The 16,406-nt window shown below is 60.5% G+C and overlaps 1 protein-coding gene across 10 annotated transcripts; it reads right to left on the reverse strand.

Moving 5' to 3' along the window:
* Positions 1-437: 437 nt before the first annotated feature.
* Positions 438-11,509, reverse strand: SEMA3B (semaphorin 3B). Of its 10 annotated transcripts, none has more exons than XM_061396831.1 (20): positions 11,404-11,509; positions 9,316-9,401; positions 8,790-8,911; positions 7,041-7,586; positions 6,181-6,338; positions 5,981-6,043; positions 5,445-5,564; positions 5,265-5,358; positions 4,940-5,059; positions 3,911-4,056; positions 3,707-3,818; positions 3,534-3,603; positions 3,311-3,455; positions 2,785-3,004; positions 2,432-2,523; positions 2,314-2,355; positions 1,933-2,090; positions 1,781-1,836; positions 1,549-1,688; positions 438-1,212 (listed from the first exon to the last, which is right to left on the reverse strand). In XM_061396831.1, the coding sequence occupies exons 4-20, from the start codon at positions 7,147-7,149 to the stop codon at positions 808-810; spliced, it is 2,250 nt and encodes a 749-aa protein (XP_061252815.1). In that variant the 5' UTR covers positions 7,150-7,586; positions 8,790-8,911; positions 9,316-9,401; positions 11,404-11,509; the 3' UTR covers positions 438-807. The 10 variants fall into 10 exon arrangements, with proteins under 10 accessions (XP_061252815.1, XP_061252813.1, XP_061252818.1 ...); XM_061396829.1 differs by having other exon boundaries at positions 7,041-7,227; positions 7,513-7,586; positions 8,790-9,401; XM_061396834.1 differs by lacking the exon at positions 8,790-8,911 and having other exon boundaries at positions 7,041-7,227.
* Between the last annotated feature and the right edge of the window lie 4,897 nt (positions 11,510-16,406).

The following is a 16,406-nucleotide window of genomic DNA, read 5'->3' on the forward strand; positions in this document are numbered from 1 at the left end:
CACCTGCGGTTGGGGCAAATTATAAACAAGATACAAAAAGACCCCCCCCCAAAACAAAAGACCAAAAAACCAACTGCCACACCACCACAAGGGGGTGGGCTGACCGCCTAAGCCACTCCTACTGCCTGAACCATGGATCTGACCTTACTTCACCCCATTTAAGGAACCAGCTCACCCCTCCTGCCCTCCTCCCCCACCCCCGCAACCGCAAGCAAGCGAGAGCACCTGTTGCTTGTTGGGCACCTGTGGCTTATTTTCACTCCCTTGTTCTGCAGCATGAGCCCAACGAAGCCTTTGCCTGAATTTCTCATCTGGCCTCTTATCAACTTCTATTGATTAAAGAGTCCAAGAACCTGGGTCGGCAACACTAAGACCAGCAATTGTCTGCTGGGGCCATTCCAGCTTTGACTGAAAATGTGTTTATTGCATTAGTACAGTCGGCCTGCCCCACCCCACCCACCCAGCCTGTTCACAGCTTTCTGCTCATTGCCCAAAGAGGTGGTCCTTCCCCCAGGGTGGGCATTCCGGGCACCACTCCCACCCAAGTACCCAGGGAACCCTGCTTCTCTGCCTCCTCCCGACCAGCCGGACCCTGTGCCCAGCCTAGGCCGCCCCTATCGGGGTTACATTCAAGGGTTATCCTCTTGTTAATAAATAAGCCAGCATGGCTGCCCCTTGGCCAGGGCCTGTCAGTCGGTGTCTTCCCTCCACCAGGAAACGCCGGGCCCCTAGCCGTCTCCCAGGGTCTGTGCGCCCCCTCTCCCTCCTGCAGCCTCCTCCCCAGTTCCCAGCGTGGGGACGGCCAAGTCACCAGTCCGCTGTGCTGCGTGGGCCCCGCTCAGCCCGCAGCTCTGGGGCGTGTGTCCTCCGGTTGCGGCCCTTTCTCCGTGACTCAGGGACCTGTGGGCGCGGCGCGGGCTGAGGGCGACACATTCGCAGGGAGTTCGCACCACCACCGCCGGGCTCCACCAGCTGCAGAAAGTCCCGGTACCAGAGCTTGGGGCCCGGCGGGGCGACTGGCGCAGTATCCTCGGTCCGGGCCAGTCTTTCAGCCTGTGCTGCACTCAGCACGTGCAGCGCTAGGCGACGCAGTGGCTGCGAAAAGCCCTGCTCCACCGCTGCACACAGGTACAAGCCGGAGTCCCCACGCCGCAGCCCGCGCAGCAGCAATCCCCTCCTCGTGCGCTCAGCTCGCCCTTCCGCAGGCACCTGCTGATGGATCAGCGGGAGGCGAGGATTTTAAGGAATGGGCGGGGGCGGGGCTTATCTGCAAGTGAGGGCGGGTCGGAGAGTTCAGTGGGCGGGGTAAGGGCGGGGCTTCTCTCCGATGGGGCGGGGATGTCAGGTGCCTAGTTAGAGGAATGGGGCCTCACCTGGATGCCGAGTGCGGGCCCCAATTGGGCGTTAGGGATCTGATTGGGCTGAGACTCACTGGGCGGGGCTGGATCGCATGTAGACGTGCGGAGCGGGCCAAGGGCCTCATTAATCACTTTCTGGACGTTAGGGTTGGAACAGGGCCTGTTTGGGGAGGGGGTGGGGGAGGCTCACCTGAGTGTAGGCCGACTCCCCCGCGCGCTGGAAGGTCCACTCCACGTGCGCCTGCAGCGAGCGGGCCTCACACTCCAGGAAGGCGCTACCTCCTTCCACACCCAGCACCTTCTGCTCCAGCAGCACAGGGTGGGATGAGTCTGGGGGCAAAGGGAATGTCAGATTCAGGCAAAGCAGGACAGGGTGGGGCAGTCTTTAAGCGCTGAGGGATGAGAGCAGCTGAGACACTCACCCCCGGAACACAGTGTGCTGGGGTCGCCATTCCTTACGTCCTGCCGTCGGAACCGCCTGGGGATCGGGGACATTAGAGCCTCCGTGAGTGCGTCTTTTAGCCAGGGATGGATAAAGACTCCCTCCAGGCAGCACGTCCTTGACCCTGCTCACCTCTTGGCACTGGGCTGGAAGCGAGTGCACTTGGCCCCATCCCAGGCACAGTAGGGGTCACGTGCCAGGCAGCATTCGGCACAGGCACGGCCGTGGGCAGCGCAGCGGTGCAACGGGATCTGGGCCACCCCGCTGCGAGAGGCTACGTACAGTTGGTGCTAGGGGAATAAGGCTCCAGGCTGACTGAGGGAGGCCCAGTGCCAACCTCCCATAGGTCAGGGATCCCTTCCCCCCATTTGACAAAAGGGAACACTGGGGTCTCAAGTCACAGAGCCTGTCCTTGAAATGGAAATTGGGGCTTATCATCACCAAAAGAATGGGAGTGGGGGCACCTGGGAACACTTTGGGTCCATTCCACCCCCAAGCACTCTGGTCACTTACCCTCTTAGAGGAGATTTGCATGCTGGTGACAGCAGCTGAGTCCTGAGAAGGAGGAGGGGCTCTGGGATCATGGCTCCATGGGTTGGGGGTCCCCCAGGCAGTGGGGGCTAGGCCTCACCTCAAACATGTGTAATTCCTCCAGGAGCAGCCCCTCAGCATTTGGCCAGCCGCCCTTGGGGACGGAGATCACCTTCAGCACTGTGCCTGCATCTGTAGGGATGAGAAGAGGGGGTGACTCCTTGTGCCCTCTGACAGCTAGGGCCAGGGGTCTCCTTGCTTCTGATGCCTCTACCCGCAGCACGGCTGGAGAGGTGAAGAATGTGGGTTGGAGCAATCAGAGCATCATCCAGAAGGAGATGGGGGACACAGCCCCAGGAAACATATGGAAATGGGTCTGAACACAGGGAAATTCCACTAATAGGCCAAAGAGCCTGCGCTGGGTTTTGTGGGTGGTCATGGCAGGACCCTGACCTGTGCCAATGAAGAGGACATCGTAGTATCCATCAGCAGCTGCGACACGGTCTGCAGTGATCTGGGTGAAGGTGTACCCGGCGCCCACTTGTTGGAAGAGAGGGCGCCCACCGATGGGCAGGACCGAATTGTACATGAGGGGGTGGTTCCGGGCAAACTGGATGACATCATCAGGAAAGTCCTTGGTGGAACTGAAGGTGCCAAAAGTCTTGCTGGGGCACTGGGAGGTGGGGAGGAGGCATGACAAGGAAGTGGATAAGAAGGCCGGGTGGGCAGCCCTCCACAGGAGACCACCCAGAACTTGGAGTGTATATGAGGGGGCGGATATTGGACAGAGCCCTGCCCTGGCAATCTGAGGGGGAATTATGACCTTCCCCTGAGGAACCCTGTCTGATGAAGAGGATGTTTTCCCAACCATTAAAAAACCAAAAAAAGGAAGAAATCACATTCACCAAGAAGACCCCAGGCCAAGTCCTCCACCCTGCAGGTTTAACTGGGTTGTGGAGGCAGTCCCTGGGCTACGCACCATGCCAGGTCGGGGGTAGGGGACACGTCCCTGGTAGGACACCCACTGGTGCATGGGCCCCTCCTTGTGTGCAAAGGGTCCCAGGAAGGCCCGGCGTACATCATTCATGCTGTACACGCACACGGCAGAACCCTGGAAGATGCTGCTGCAGGTGAAGATGTCAGTGGAGCGAAGGGCTCCAGTGGAGCCTGGGCCACCCTGCCCACTGCCTCCCACACCTCACCTGGATGTGGAGAAGACAGCATAGAGCAGTGGGGTCCAGCGATCTCTCGAGGACAACAGGAACACGTCCTCTGTAGGGAAGGGACCACGTTGGGGGAGGGTGCAGAGCCAGGCTCCAGGGTCTGTGCCCCTGTGTTCACTGCCCCCACCCCACCCTCCACTCCTGCCGCTTACGGAGCTGGTCAAAGTTCGTATCGCCCTCGGCACCGGGCACCGAGCACACCAGCCGCGCCTTCAGGAACGTTGTCCACTTGTTGACCAGGCTGCGCTGGCCACCCACGTCGTTCTGCAGGGGCCAGTAGGAGGGGATGAGGGTGAGGCCCTGACAGGCAAAGGGGCGGTGGCAGAACCTCTGAATGTGGCCCAGGAAGGCCTCACCCTGCAGATCTGGCCAACGCGGGACACAGACAGGCGTCCCAGTGCCGGCGTGGCCTCCACCGCCGACTCACGGAAGAAGAAGTAGATCTTGTCATCATCTGGGTTCTCACTCTCCGGGATCCAAAAGACCTTGATAAACTTGGGCTCTGGCCACAGCAGGAGGCGAGGGGTCACTGAGGTCCTGCCTGGCTCTGCCTCCCCTTCTCTTTAAGCCGGCATAAGTCCTCAAGGCAGCCGCTGACCACCCCACCTCCAGAAGCAAGTTCGACGGGCTCCCCAGGACAGGATCAAGATGAGGGCCTGTGAGTCAAGAAGCAGCCACGAGAGGGCAGCAGAGACCGTGGCTACCTGGGCTCACAGGCAGGTGACCTTGGCCAGTGGCGGGCCTCTCACCCCTCCCCTGGCAGTTCTCCATGCCAGTGCACCAAGAAAGGAGTGATCCTGGGTATCTGGGTTTTGCCTTCACTTATGAATCTTCCTCTGTAGAGGGAAGTAGATGCCCTGACTCCTGCTTCAAATACTCCGCTGGGTCCCCTCACTCAGAATAAGGTACTCTAGCCCTACCCTTTCCTCATAGGGCAGGCCCCTTATCATTGCTCCCTTCATGAGTCTGTTCCTTGGCTTGTTCCTGTCCCCGGGGCCTTTGCACTCATCATTCCCTCTGCCTGGAATGCTCTTCCCGAAATCCTGCTGTGTTCTGGGAATTAGCTCATTCCTCTTTTCGGCAGAGTGGCTTCCTGTCCCCAACACTCCCACTCCCACCACCACCACTCCCACCTCGTCTCCTCTCCCCTTCTCTGTTCTCTCACTGTAGCTCCTGGCCATTGGAACTGAGCTTATCGTGCATTCGTTCTGAGGTCTGAACTCAAAGAGGGCCTGGGTCACACCTATCTGGTCTCGCCCTCTGACCCAGTGCCCAGTGCAGGGCTTGACCCAGGATAGGCATCTGGAAAGCAGGTGCCTTACTCAGCACCTGCTCTGTTGGAGATGAGAGCTCCCTCCCAACAGTCCCCACCCCCAGCCTTTCACCGTTGAGCCAGCGGGAGTCGTGCGGCTCTGTCCGGAGACTTGGACGCTGGCCCAGGCTGCGGAAGATGGTGAAGTCCCGGCCCATGAGGTCCGCAGCTACCCCCGAGTACAGTTCTTCCCCTGTAGATACGGCAAGGCTGCTGAGCAAAGCCAAAGGTTCCTATGGCAGGTTGGGGGACCTCTGGGGGCTCTTGGGGAATCAGTGAGGCTATGGGGAATCCCTGGGACTCTAGGGAGGGTCTTGGGACTTTACAAGATGCTAGAGTCTCTGGGGGGGTGGTGCAGGTTCCAGGAGCTCTCCTGGGGTCCCAGCCTTTGGACTCACCCACCAGCACGGAGGCAGCCCGATGCCTGGGGTCATAAGGACTCTTGCCCTTGCCATCCTCCAGCCTTCGAGGGTCCAGCCGGAGCATGGGCTCCTGAGAGGCAGCAGGGAGTTACTAGTACAGGCCCTTCCTCCTTCCTTACTCTGCCTCCCTCCCTCCCTGACCAGCTCCAGCCTTACCTCCAGCCGCTGGCCCACCTCCACAAATGCACAGATTGGGTGGAAGGCCCCTGTGCCACAGGCCAGCAAGTGGGTATGGTTGTAGGCATGGAGCAACTTCACGAAGTTCATGCACTCGGTCTAGCACGCAGGCAGGCAGGGTCAGGAACAAGGAGGCCTCCCTCAGGGAGGTGGCCTGAAGGGGTCCCCGCTCGCCAGCGGTGCCCCCACCCCTTCTTCTTCGGTGCATCAGCCCAGGCAAGTACTAACGTGGGCGACACGGACCCGGGTGCCCTTGGTGACAAGCCCGGCCCTCCCACCTCTCCCCAGAATGGGTTCATGGAGAAGCAGAGGCCTGCATTGTCTCCCGTGACTCAGAGGCCCCCAAGAAGAATCACATGAGCCCCCCACCCTGACTCACTACCTCCGGACTTCAGCCACCTCGACCCTCTTGCCCCCAATCCCAGCCAGAACAGGCGGCCCTCTGTTTCAGCACTGCCCATCGCTAGAGTGAGGGGCTGACCCGCCCCACTCCCACCCGGGCAGCCAACACTCACGCCAATGTCCTTCCCGGCCCAGTTGCACTCCTCTCGCCATTCCACACGGGCCGGCCAGGCCAGCTATGGGGAGGGTGGGGAAGGGCGAACACAGGGCCCGGTCTCTAAGCTGAGGGTGTCCACTCAGGGGACCCAACCTCCCCGGGGCTCTTTCCTGGGGGGCTGGTGCTGAGGCTGGGTGGTGGTGGGGTTTCTGGCACCTTCTTGGCCCTCTTGCTAATGTTGTCCAGGCTGAGGGAGGCCACGTGGTTCTCGGCGCCCACAAACAGGCGCCCACGTTCCTCATCGAGCAGCAGCGCTTCATAGCAGCAGGTCCTCTCCAGCCTGAAGGTCCGGAGACCGTGCCGGGCCTGGAGCTCTGTGGGGTGGGGACACTGAGGATTCGCCAGTCATGCTAGAAGCTTCCTCCAGGCCAAGGTTGTACATGTGACCTGGCCCACACACAGGTGGATTTACATGCGTGTGAGTTTACAACTCGGGAGGACAGGCCCACCCAGGTGCCGGCCAAGCTGCCAGAGTGGGCAGTGCAGCACCCCCCCCACCCCCATGGGGGAAGCAGGTGGAGCTTCCAGGGCATGCTCAGACAAGCAGTGTCTCCAGGCGGGTGCACAGGGAGGCAAGGGTTCTGGGATACGGCTGCATACTGGGACAGCCAGGACCCCGACCCCAAAATCAGGCTGAGGGTTCTCTGCCACCAGCCAGGGTTCAGTATGATGTCGCAGCCTAGTCACCACCCTGTGGAGAGGGGGTGTGGGAAGGCGGCTCTGATGCTCCCCCCCACCCACCTCAACCTTCCTGGGAGCAGGGGATGGAGCAGAGGCAGGATCTGTTGCCATGGGGACAGAAGGGGTCTTCCTGGGAAAGCATGAGGAGAATGTGGGCAGAGAGCTTGGGGACGGAAGCCAGGAGAGGGTTAACTGGAGATGGCCTGAGCGTGCCCCCCAGTCCGGAGCTGGGTGGCGCACACACAAGGGAAACAGCAAACACAGTGCCCCCTACCCACCCTGGGCCCCTCTCCTTGCCCACCCTGAGCTGGGGCCTCCCAGCCAGGTGCACCTACCTTGGAAGGAGAGGCGGAGGCGTGGGGTGCTGGGGGCAGCACCCCCCAGCCCTGCCGCCCAGAGCAGGGCCAGGCCCGGGATCATGGCGGCAGCCTCGGCCCGCCCCATCCCCGCGGCTCAGGGAGCTCAGGGTTCAGCGGGCGCGTGTGGAGGAGCCTTGAGCCTCCCTGGACTCTGCCCCGGGATCTGGAGGAGAAGGAGTTGCAGCAAGGGGCGAGGGCGGGAGGCTGGGGTGGGGGGGGGAGTCCCCAGGGATCAGATTACAGCCCCTAGGGAAAGAGGCTGGGGGGTCGCATTCCACTTCCGAGCCCTCCTCTCCCTCGCAGGGTGCCCTGTCTGGCCACAATCACAGACACACCCACGCTGGGCACACCCTCGGGGTCAACCCCACACTGGCAGGCGCCCGCCCCACCACGTCACCCTCGCCAGGAACCCGCCCTCCTGCATACACACCCACAGGCATTAATTCACCGAGTCAGTGCGCCTACTTCATGCCAGCCAGGGACTGGGGCTAGGGGCATTGGGGCACACAGGCAAGGTCCTCCCTGCAGGAGGAGGCAGAGGACCAACGAGGATTCGGGTTGCTTGCAGTCCCTATAGAGGTGCCAAGTGCAACGAGCAAAACGAGCTGGTCATGGGTATGAGTGTAACAAGAGGGGGTCATGCCTCTGGAGGAGGCTGTGCACCCACGGGTCCTCAGAGAGACAGAGGTACCTTTGGAGCTGGAGCTGATGGTGTGGGTGCCTGTGAGCATGAACGTGCTTCTGTGGGCCCTTTGTACAGCTGTATTGGGCATCTGTGTGTTGTGTGTCTGCATGCATATCTGTGGATACCTATGTGAGACCACCTGGCATATGTGCTGTATTGTACACATAGGTGTGATATGCATGTGCGTGCACACACATGGCATTGTACGTATGTGTACGCAGGATGTACATATCGGGGTGTACGTGTGTGTATGCAGGATGTACATATCAGGGGTGTGCACCTTGAAAGCATGTATGTGTGTCGCACGTGTGTGTATGGATGTGTGCGCAAGTGTACGCATCTCTCTGGACATGCAGGTGAGCAAATATAACTGCAGCATCCATCATCGCTTCAACTCTGAGACACCCCGGAAGCCCACTTCTCAGAGGGAGAAGCTAGCTGGGAGACCCAGGCCTGGCCAGGCAGGGTAGACGCCTCAGTTCCTGATTCAGGAGCTGCACTCACTTGGACCCGGCAGCCCCAGCTTTGTGCTGGACCTCTCTCTCCCCACCCCAGAGGGCGGGAGGGGCCGATCACACCCAGAAATGCTGTGATCTCAGACTTCAGACCCAAGAGGAATCAAGTGGGGAGAGCCAAGGGCCTGGGGCAGCCTCTCACCCCCCAGCTCGGGGGAGCTGTCCTTCCCTCTCCAGCCTCTGGCGTCTCCCTCAGCCTCTCCATCCCATCTTTGCCTTCAAGGGTTTCTCCATCTTTGAGCCCCACCACTTCTGTGAGCCAGGGTCCTTCTTCCCTGAACCTCTCACATGGGACCAGGCTCCAGCTGCAGTGCCCACCCTCCTTCCCAGAAGCTGGCTGGGCAGGTGCCGGGCACAGTAGCCCTGGCACGGGGCAAGGTCCTGGGGCACGATCAAGCGAGGGGCGCAGCTGCTGGAGCACGTTTGTTCCAAACCGCACTCCCCAAACCACCCCCCCTAGCTCCGCCACCGCTTCCAGACCCCTCCCACCCCAGGACTCCCACCTCCCTCCTTCCTTCCACTGACACTTGCCACTGCCTCTTCTAGGCCCAGGAGGTCTGCTGCATCTCAGGACGCCAGGCTGCCTCCCGACACTCCACCAAGAGCTCCGGCAGCGGCGGCTCCTCACCCTGCTGCCTCTTCTCACCCTGGAGAAGGTCGGAGAAGCCAAGGGGCCCCGGGCACCCTCTGACGGCTCCTTTAAGGAGCAGCCCCCGCCCCCACCAAGCCAGCTGCGCCCGCCCCGCCGTCAAGTTTATGGGGCGGGTCGGGTGACTGGGCAGGCAGCCGGGACCGGCTGGAGTTGGTGGCCTGGCCAGAGTGGAGCGGGCACGAGGGAGGGGCGGGCAGGGCCGACCCCTCCCCTGTGGGGCTTCACGGCTAGAGGATGCCCCATACAGAGGTCCTGGAAGGTGGGCATGCCGTCCGGGCAAATGAGGAAGAAGCAATAGAGACCTCGTAGCCCCGGGCAGAACTGTGCAGCCAGCGGAGGGAAGGGCAGAGGGAACCGCAGAGGGCAGACAGGGCACACCCAGGGACTCGGTTCTTTCACCTGTCTGTCCCTCCACAGCCTGGGAGCTGGCGGGGAATGAGGAGGCTCAGCTGCCACCTGGGTCCTCAGGAGTCTGCTGAGAAGGGCTGGTTAGGAAAGGGGTCCTCAAGTCGGGAGATCTGATGGACCCCGAAGACCCAGCCCCCATCCTTCCACAGGGCTTGGGTGACTTAGTACTTCTGCCACCTGGCTGGCAGCAGCTCTGATGACGGCCAGTGTTGGGTGGGAGAAGAGGGCTGGAGGGGCAGGCCAACAGCAGGAGACCAGTCTGACTTTGGCACTGGTCAGAGACCGGTCCTGACCAGTGGTCGCATGTCTGTGTTGGAAGGTGAGGGGCATTCTATGTCATGTCCATGGACTGTCTTTCTTCCAAGGGTGTAGGTGGCAGGCAAGGTCTGCCTCACCAGAGTGAGATACCCCAGGGGGCTTCAAGGATAGGACAGAGCTTCTAAACACCTCAACTGGTAAGGGTCTGGCCTTGGCCTAAAGGTGACTCTGGGGGACACACCCTGTTGATACTGCCAGGCGTACTTCCTTGGAGGAGCTGAATGTTGACCATGGCCAAGGGGGTCCTCAGGTCCACCTGGGTAAACATGCCAGGGCTTGAGGGTGGGCGTCTTCCACCCCTCAGTTCCCTCAAAATGCATTCTCTTACATTTTCCCCAAGGCTGACTGGCAGCTCCCCAGGGGTCTTCAAGGGAGGCCATGGCTTTCTGGTGCATCTCCTGCAAGTTCCTAGAGTGGAGGTGTCTGTGCCCAGCCACAGGCAGGGGAGGGACCTGCCTCTCTTAGCTGAGCCTCAGGCCTGGTGTCTCTGGCCTGGTCTCGCTGGCTGGTTGGCAGTGAAGGGTGGGCATCCGTGGGACGACCAGGGGCCTTCAGGAGGGGGAGTGGGGGGACACAGCCCTGCCTGAGCCCCAGGACTTTCAGCACATGGCCTCTCTCCCTCCTCCCAGGCTCTTTTGCTTTGGGTCTGGGCAGCCTCCTCTGGCCCCATGCAAGCAAACAAAATTCTTTGGCTGTTTACAATTTTCCACCCAAGCAGCCAAGATCAGCAAGTGCCTTTGAGGGCCCCACCCAACCCCACGGTGCCCCCTACCTGACCCCATTGCGTTTAGTTCTTCAGGCCCAGGGTCCCAGGCTCTATTTCATGCCCCTCCCCCAATAACCCAGTGTCCATACTGGCTAATAAGACCAGGATCCCCCCACCCCACCCCCTGCACCATCTTTCCAACATCCTGGGACTCAACCCCCAGCAAAAAGGACCAGGCTGTCCCCTGGTCCACGTGAGTCCTTGGCATTGCCTTCCAGCTTCCAGATGTCCCCGGAGCAGGGAGATCCCCAGGGGTGAGAGCTCAGGTTGTCCCCATCCCCACAAGATCTCTTTTCTGCTTCTCAGTCCTGGGTCCCAGAGTATGCAGACCCTGGGGAGGGACTTCATGGAGCCAGCTCTCTAGGGTTAGTGGGTCACACTGGGCTCTGGAAGTCCCCAAGGATTCTGGATTCACGCAGCCTGGGCCTGGATCTCAACAGAGCTGAACCAACCAGGGGAGGCAGCGTGGGTGCCTGGTGCTGCCTGTCAGCAGTATAGCCTGCTAGGGCCTTGGTTTTTCCTTCTGGAAATAACTGGATTGTCGTGCCAAATGCCAGCACCTGCCTCCACAGTCCTCACTCTCAGCTGGGCGTGCCCCTTGCACCCTGCCTGGACTCGGTGGTGGTGTGACTGGGCTGGGGTGGGACATCCATTTATGGAAGACTGCAGCCAACCCTCTCGGTGCCCAGCCTGGGCTGGGTTGAGCCTTGGCTCCGCACTCACACCTGCTTTAGCCATCAGGGCTGGTGGCTCCAACCGCTGGCTCGACCTTTCCCTCTTCCGGCCACGTGGGGACTAGGACATGCTACCCGGAGGAGGACTTTACGCAAGGGGGGATAAGCGGTGGAAATCGGGCCCTGGAGAGCCCAACTGAGGCCTGACTTCCTGACACTCTGCTAGCCACACCAGGGGATCTCCCGGGAAGGTCTGTCTGGCATTGCCCTCACCCACCCCCAACCTGGTGTCCAAGCTCCCAGAGGAACCCGTTGGCCCACCTTTTCGGGAAGATGAGCTCCTCCCCTCCTTGCCTTCTGAGGGCCATGTCAGAGCTGAGGTGGAGGGGTTGAGGGAGGGGCCACTGGGAAGCCTGGGCCTCTGGCTGGGGCCCTACCCCCATCCGCTCCACCCCTGCCCTCCGCCTCCTGCACATTCCTCCCTGGCTGAGGTCAGCCCCTCCGGGACGGGGGAGCCCCCCCCCCACCAGCCACATCACAGCTCCTCACTCACTTCTGTTTTCTTCGTTGCCCAGCAGGGGGGAGAGCGGGTGGGGAGAGAGATGAGGGGCCTTGGGGGTGGGGCCTCCCTCTCTCTCCTCCTCCTCCATAATCCGAGGGAGGAGGTGCCAGGAATGCGGCAGGGTTGACTCCGGTGGCACCCAGTCCTCATTAACATACATTAACATAAATGCTACCTTCCCTCCCTGGGCTTGGGAGCTGGGCAGGGCAGGGGGCGTGGGGTGGGAGAGGCCTCCAGGGAGCACCAGATGGGGGCTCAGGCTGTTCCAGGAGGGTGGACTGGAGCCTGTCCCAGGAATCCACCCCTATAGTAGCTGGGGAGGTGACTGGGTTGAATTCTGATTCTGCTGCTCACCAGCTGTGTGTTCCTAGGGGGAGATTGAACCTTTCAGTCCCCTCTCCACGCTTGTCCCACGGTATTAAAGGGTGGGCCAGGCAGGTCTGGCACTCGGTAGGGTACACAGGTGCACACTCTGGCTGCCATCTCAGCGCTGGGCATCCTGTGGCATGTAAGCCCGTGGGCCTCGAGGGAGACTCACCACTGCCTCTTCCAGCCCAGCTTCACCGGGCCCTCTCTCTGGCTTGACTCCTCTCCTGTCTCTTTCTGTCCCCTTTCTTCCCTTACCCACACCCCCAGCCCCCAGGACAGCACTCTGACCCTCCCCAGCTGCCTAGGATTCCTTAGTCTTCCTCCAGGAGTCTCCAACCCACTCCCAGCAGTGCCGAGAAGCCCACTCGCTCCGCCCTCCAGAGAGCCCCAAGTCAGAGAGGCCTCTGTCTCCTTTAAGACAGAACAAGGCCCCACCTCCTTCCCCTGCAGCTTGAAGCCTGACCCCTTCACCTGGGGGTGGTCCCCATGGTCTTTCTGCCAGATCTCCTCCCAGTGCCTCCTCTCTGCAGTTACCCTACTTCCCTAGCTCCTCCAGCTTGGGGACATCCCAGGCTCTTAACCAGGGATTCACACACCCCTCCCTGGCTCAGCCCTGGCTAACCCTGCCAGAACTTCAGCTACCCCATTTCTGGGAGGTGACAGCTGCTTCTTTGCCAGGACTTAGCTTAGGCTGTGCCCTCTGCCCTCCCCTTTGCCACCTGCTGGACTTTTCCTCATTACCCACTACCCACCTTTCTCCGTGAAGCCCCGGATGCTTGTAACACCAGGTCCAGGCCACTCTGCAGAGCTTTAGGATCCCCAGCTGCCACTATCACTTGGGGAGCCACCAGGCACAGGGAAGCAAGAGATAGAGGAAGTGCCTGCAGGAAGCCCTGCCACCTTCCTGGGCCTGCTGAGCCTGAGTGAGGATGGGGGGGTTGATGGAGAAGAGAGATTTCAGGTCCCTTCAGGCATCAGCCACTCAGGCCTTGACTCCCTCCACCCACAATGAGGTCAGAAAACAGGATAAATACCGAGGAATGTACAACTGATTTTTCTCTTAAATAAGATCACCTGTGAGGCTGCGTCTCCTGCAAGGGGGAGAATCAAAGCGGAGAAAAGAAAGAGATCCATAGCCTTGACCTCTGACCCCCTGAACACTAGTGCCCATCGCTGTGTGGTTAATGGAGGCGCTGACTGGCTGGCAGCCAGGGACATACTTGCTGTCACACTGCTGCACACAGACCTCAGCTGACTTGAGGCTCTCCTTGGGGGCGTGCAGGCTTCCCTTGTGGCTCAGCTGGTAAAGAATCCGCCTGCAATGCAGGAGACCTGGATTCGATCCCTGGGTTGAGAAGATCCCCTGGAGAAGGGAACAGCTACCTACTCCAATATTCTGGCCTGGAGAGTTCCATGGACTGTATCGTCCATGGGGTCACAGAGACACGACTGAGCGACTTTCACTTTTTCACTTTGGAGGCGTGTTGGGACCTGGCTTCCCCTCTCCGTGTTCAAGGGGGGTTGGGGGAATGCACAGCCCCATGGCAAGGATGAGGTCCCCTGGGATCTCTTTTAGGGCAACAGACCCAAGGATTGAGGTCAGTTGTATGGGAGTGGGCCAGGACCCAAAAGTCAGCCAAGAGAAGTTGCCATCCTGTCCCTGACACCCCAGGGCAACCAGGGTCTGGCTGGCCATGCCACAGGCCAGGGAGCTGGAGTCAGGACTTGTATTCTCCAGCCTTAATAGCTGGCTTGGCACTCTGGGGTGGGGAGTGGGGGGGATGATTCTGAGGGGAGTAGGATTTTCTGGAGGAAATCAGGAGCAGCTATGGGGCTTCCCTGAACACAGCCAAGGGGTTATTTTAGGTCTTGGAAGCTCCTGCAGCCTCAGAGGCTCCAGTTCTAATGGGGCCTCCTCCCCTTTCTGTTCCTGGCATCTGGGCCTCCACCCACCTGATGGGGGTGAGGGCTCCAGCCCAGGGGAGTTGGGAAGTGACTGCAGGCCTGGACTGGCTTCTCCCACAGGGTCTCCCTACATCCTTTAGACCTCTCTGACTCTCAGAGCTTGTCTCTCTCTTCCCAGCTGTTTCCCCACCCACCCCACCAAAAAACGGGTTAAAAATAGTCTGCTACCACATCAGTAGTCTGAGCAACTATGTGGAATGGGACAGGCCCTCTGGGTGGTGAATGAGCTTTGTGGCAGTCCCCACTGACTAGAGACAGTCTGCCTCATACTGGGATCCATGGCTTGGTCTGGGAGCAGGAGCCTGGGTCCTCTGCCTGTCTAAAGGTCCTGAGCCTCATAGATGTAGCTGCCTATGGGTGGGGCCAGGAAGATGGGCTTTCTAAGGCTGGGAGAACTCCCGAAGACACACTGCCAAGGAGCACTGAATCTCTGGTTCTCCTTGCCCAGGGATGCAGCGTGATTGGGGTCCAGCCCCGGACCGCTCTGGGTAATGGGGGGAATCCCTCGGAGTCAACTTTATGGAGTCCCTCCTGTTGGGGTATAGGACACCTGGGATGTATCATCCCCTGCCTACCGCCCCCCATGGCTGGGAATTTCCCAACCACTAAAGACAAGGATGAATTGAGAGGCTGCCCCCGGCAGTGCTGGGACAATGGAGCCTTATGCTCTCAAAATCTGAGCAGGGGTAGGAGGACCAAGGGCAGGTGGGGGCCTAGCTGCCTGCACCCAGGGAAGCACTGCTTGCCAGGACCCCACCCAGACCCACTGCCAAGCCGGGTACAAGGGGATCCTGGCTAGAATCCTGCATGGCCCACTCAGGGAGGGAGACATTGGGTTCATCAGGCAGACAATGCCAGCTCCTGAATGGTTCCTCTGTGCAGGGTTCCCCCTCAGGATGGAAGGAAGGAACTATCTCTGGCTCCTGTTTCCTGCTGGGCGGATATCAGGGCATCGGAACTCGCACTGCACCCCACCCGCTCATCTGGGGTTCAGCGAGGTCCAGGGCTGACTGCTGAAGGCAAGGGATCCAGGCTTGGGCGTGGGATTCTGTTCTAGTCAGTTGGTGCTCCCTAGCCCTCAGAGACAGGGGTAGCAGGAAAGGCCCGAGGGACCGGGGAGGGGTTGGGGGGTGCCGCTGAACTCCTTCCGAGGGGGGCGGCCACAGCCTCTCATCGCCTGCCAGGACTCAGGGGCCAGGACTCGGGGGCCCGGAGGCCGAGAGGGGACTGGCAGGTGTGCGGAGGCGGGGTCCCAGGTCCCCGGCCCTATCCTCCCACCCGCCCCGCCCTCCCCGCCTCGGAGGCGCCGACCCCGGCCCGGGCCGCTTTGTCCCGCCGCCACCCTACAAAGCTGCCTTTGTGGCCCGCGGCCTCCGCAGGACCCGATGACGTCAGCCTCCGTGACCAGCCCGGCGGGGCCAAGCACGGACTGCCGCGCCCTCTGGCGGCCGAAGGTGGAAGAGCTCGTCTACGAGCCCCGCCCGGCAGAGGGGGGCCTTTCATCGACCCACGGACTCAGCAGTCTCCCGGCTCCGCGGTGGTCCAGGGAGGAAAAAGTCCAGGGACCCTGCCTGGCTCTCGGGGCTCACCCACAGCCACTGTGGGTCACAGTCACCGTGATCTGCCGCTCCCTCCTCCAGCAACGCACGGGCACTTCCCGTAGCTTCATGAAAGCCTCTGAGACTCACTGGACACTCCTGCTGCTCCCAGTGTGGAAGAACCCCTTAGGAGATGAGCTCCTTAAGAAATCGGCCCCACTGTTCCAGAAGGCTGCTCCAGACCCACGACTGCAGAGGCGCTAGGGGTCAAGGGGGAGTCCTAGAGGCCCCAACACGTTAAGATGACTAGTCCAAGTGGGAAAACTGAAGCGATGGGTACTGGGCCTCAGTATGAGTTGAGTACCCAGGGCCAGACCACCATCACCTTAGCACATCTAAGCCTGGGTCTCTGCCGCAGGAGAGAAGAATGCCAAGAAGGTCTTGGAATCTTTTTTTTTTTTTCTTTCTACGTTTTATTATTTCAAACCAGGTGAACAATTCCATAAAACATGTGAAAAAAGCAAGGAAGTGTTCAACGCTGAAGGACCCGGGCCTGGGGCGAGGGCATGAGGGGCATGGCCCCTCAGCAGGCAGCGGCGGTTCCTAGGTTAGCGCTAAGGAGCTACATTTAGGTTAATGGAGCCAGGGCCCAGGGCCACTGGGGTGGGGCCCTCAGTGATGTTGGCAGTTGTCTGGAACAGCCCTTGGAACCCAATTCTGTGGAGGGCAGGGTCAGGCTGCCACCCGCACAGGGGGCAACCAGCAGAGGGATGGGTGTAAACACGTAGACACACTCAAGGCACGGAATCACCGGAAAGGGGTTGGGTGGGTGCTGGTCAGGATCTGACAGTTTTAAATAGTTTTTTCTAAAAAGTTTCCTAGGTTTGCAG

This window comes from Bos javanicus, chromosome 22, assembly GCF_032452875.1.
Source record: "Bos javanicus breed banteng chromosome 22, ARS-OSU_banteng_1.0, whole genome shotgun sequence".
NCBI classification, from domain to species: domain Eukaryota; kingdom Metazoa; phylum Chordata; class Mammalia; order Artiodactyla; family Bovidae; genus Bos; species Bos javanicus.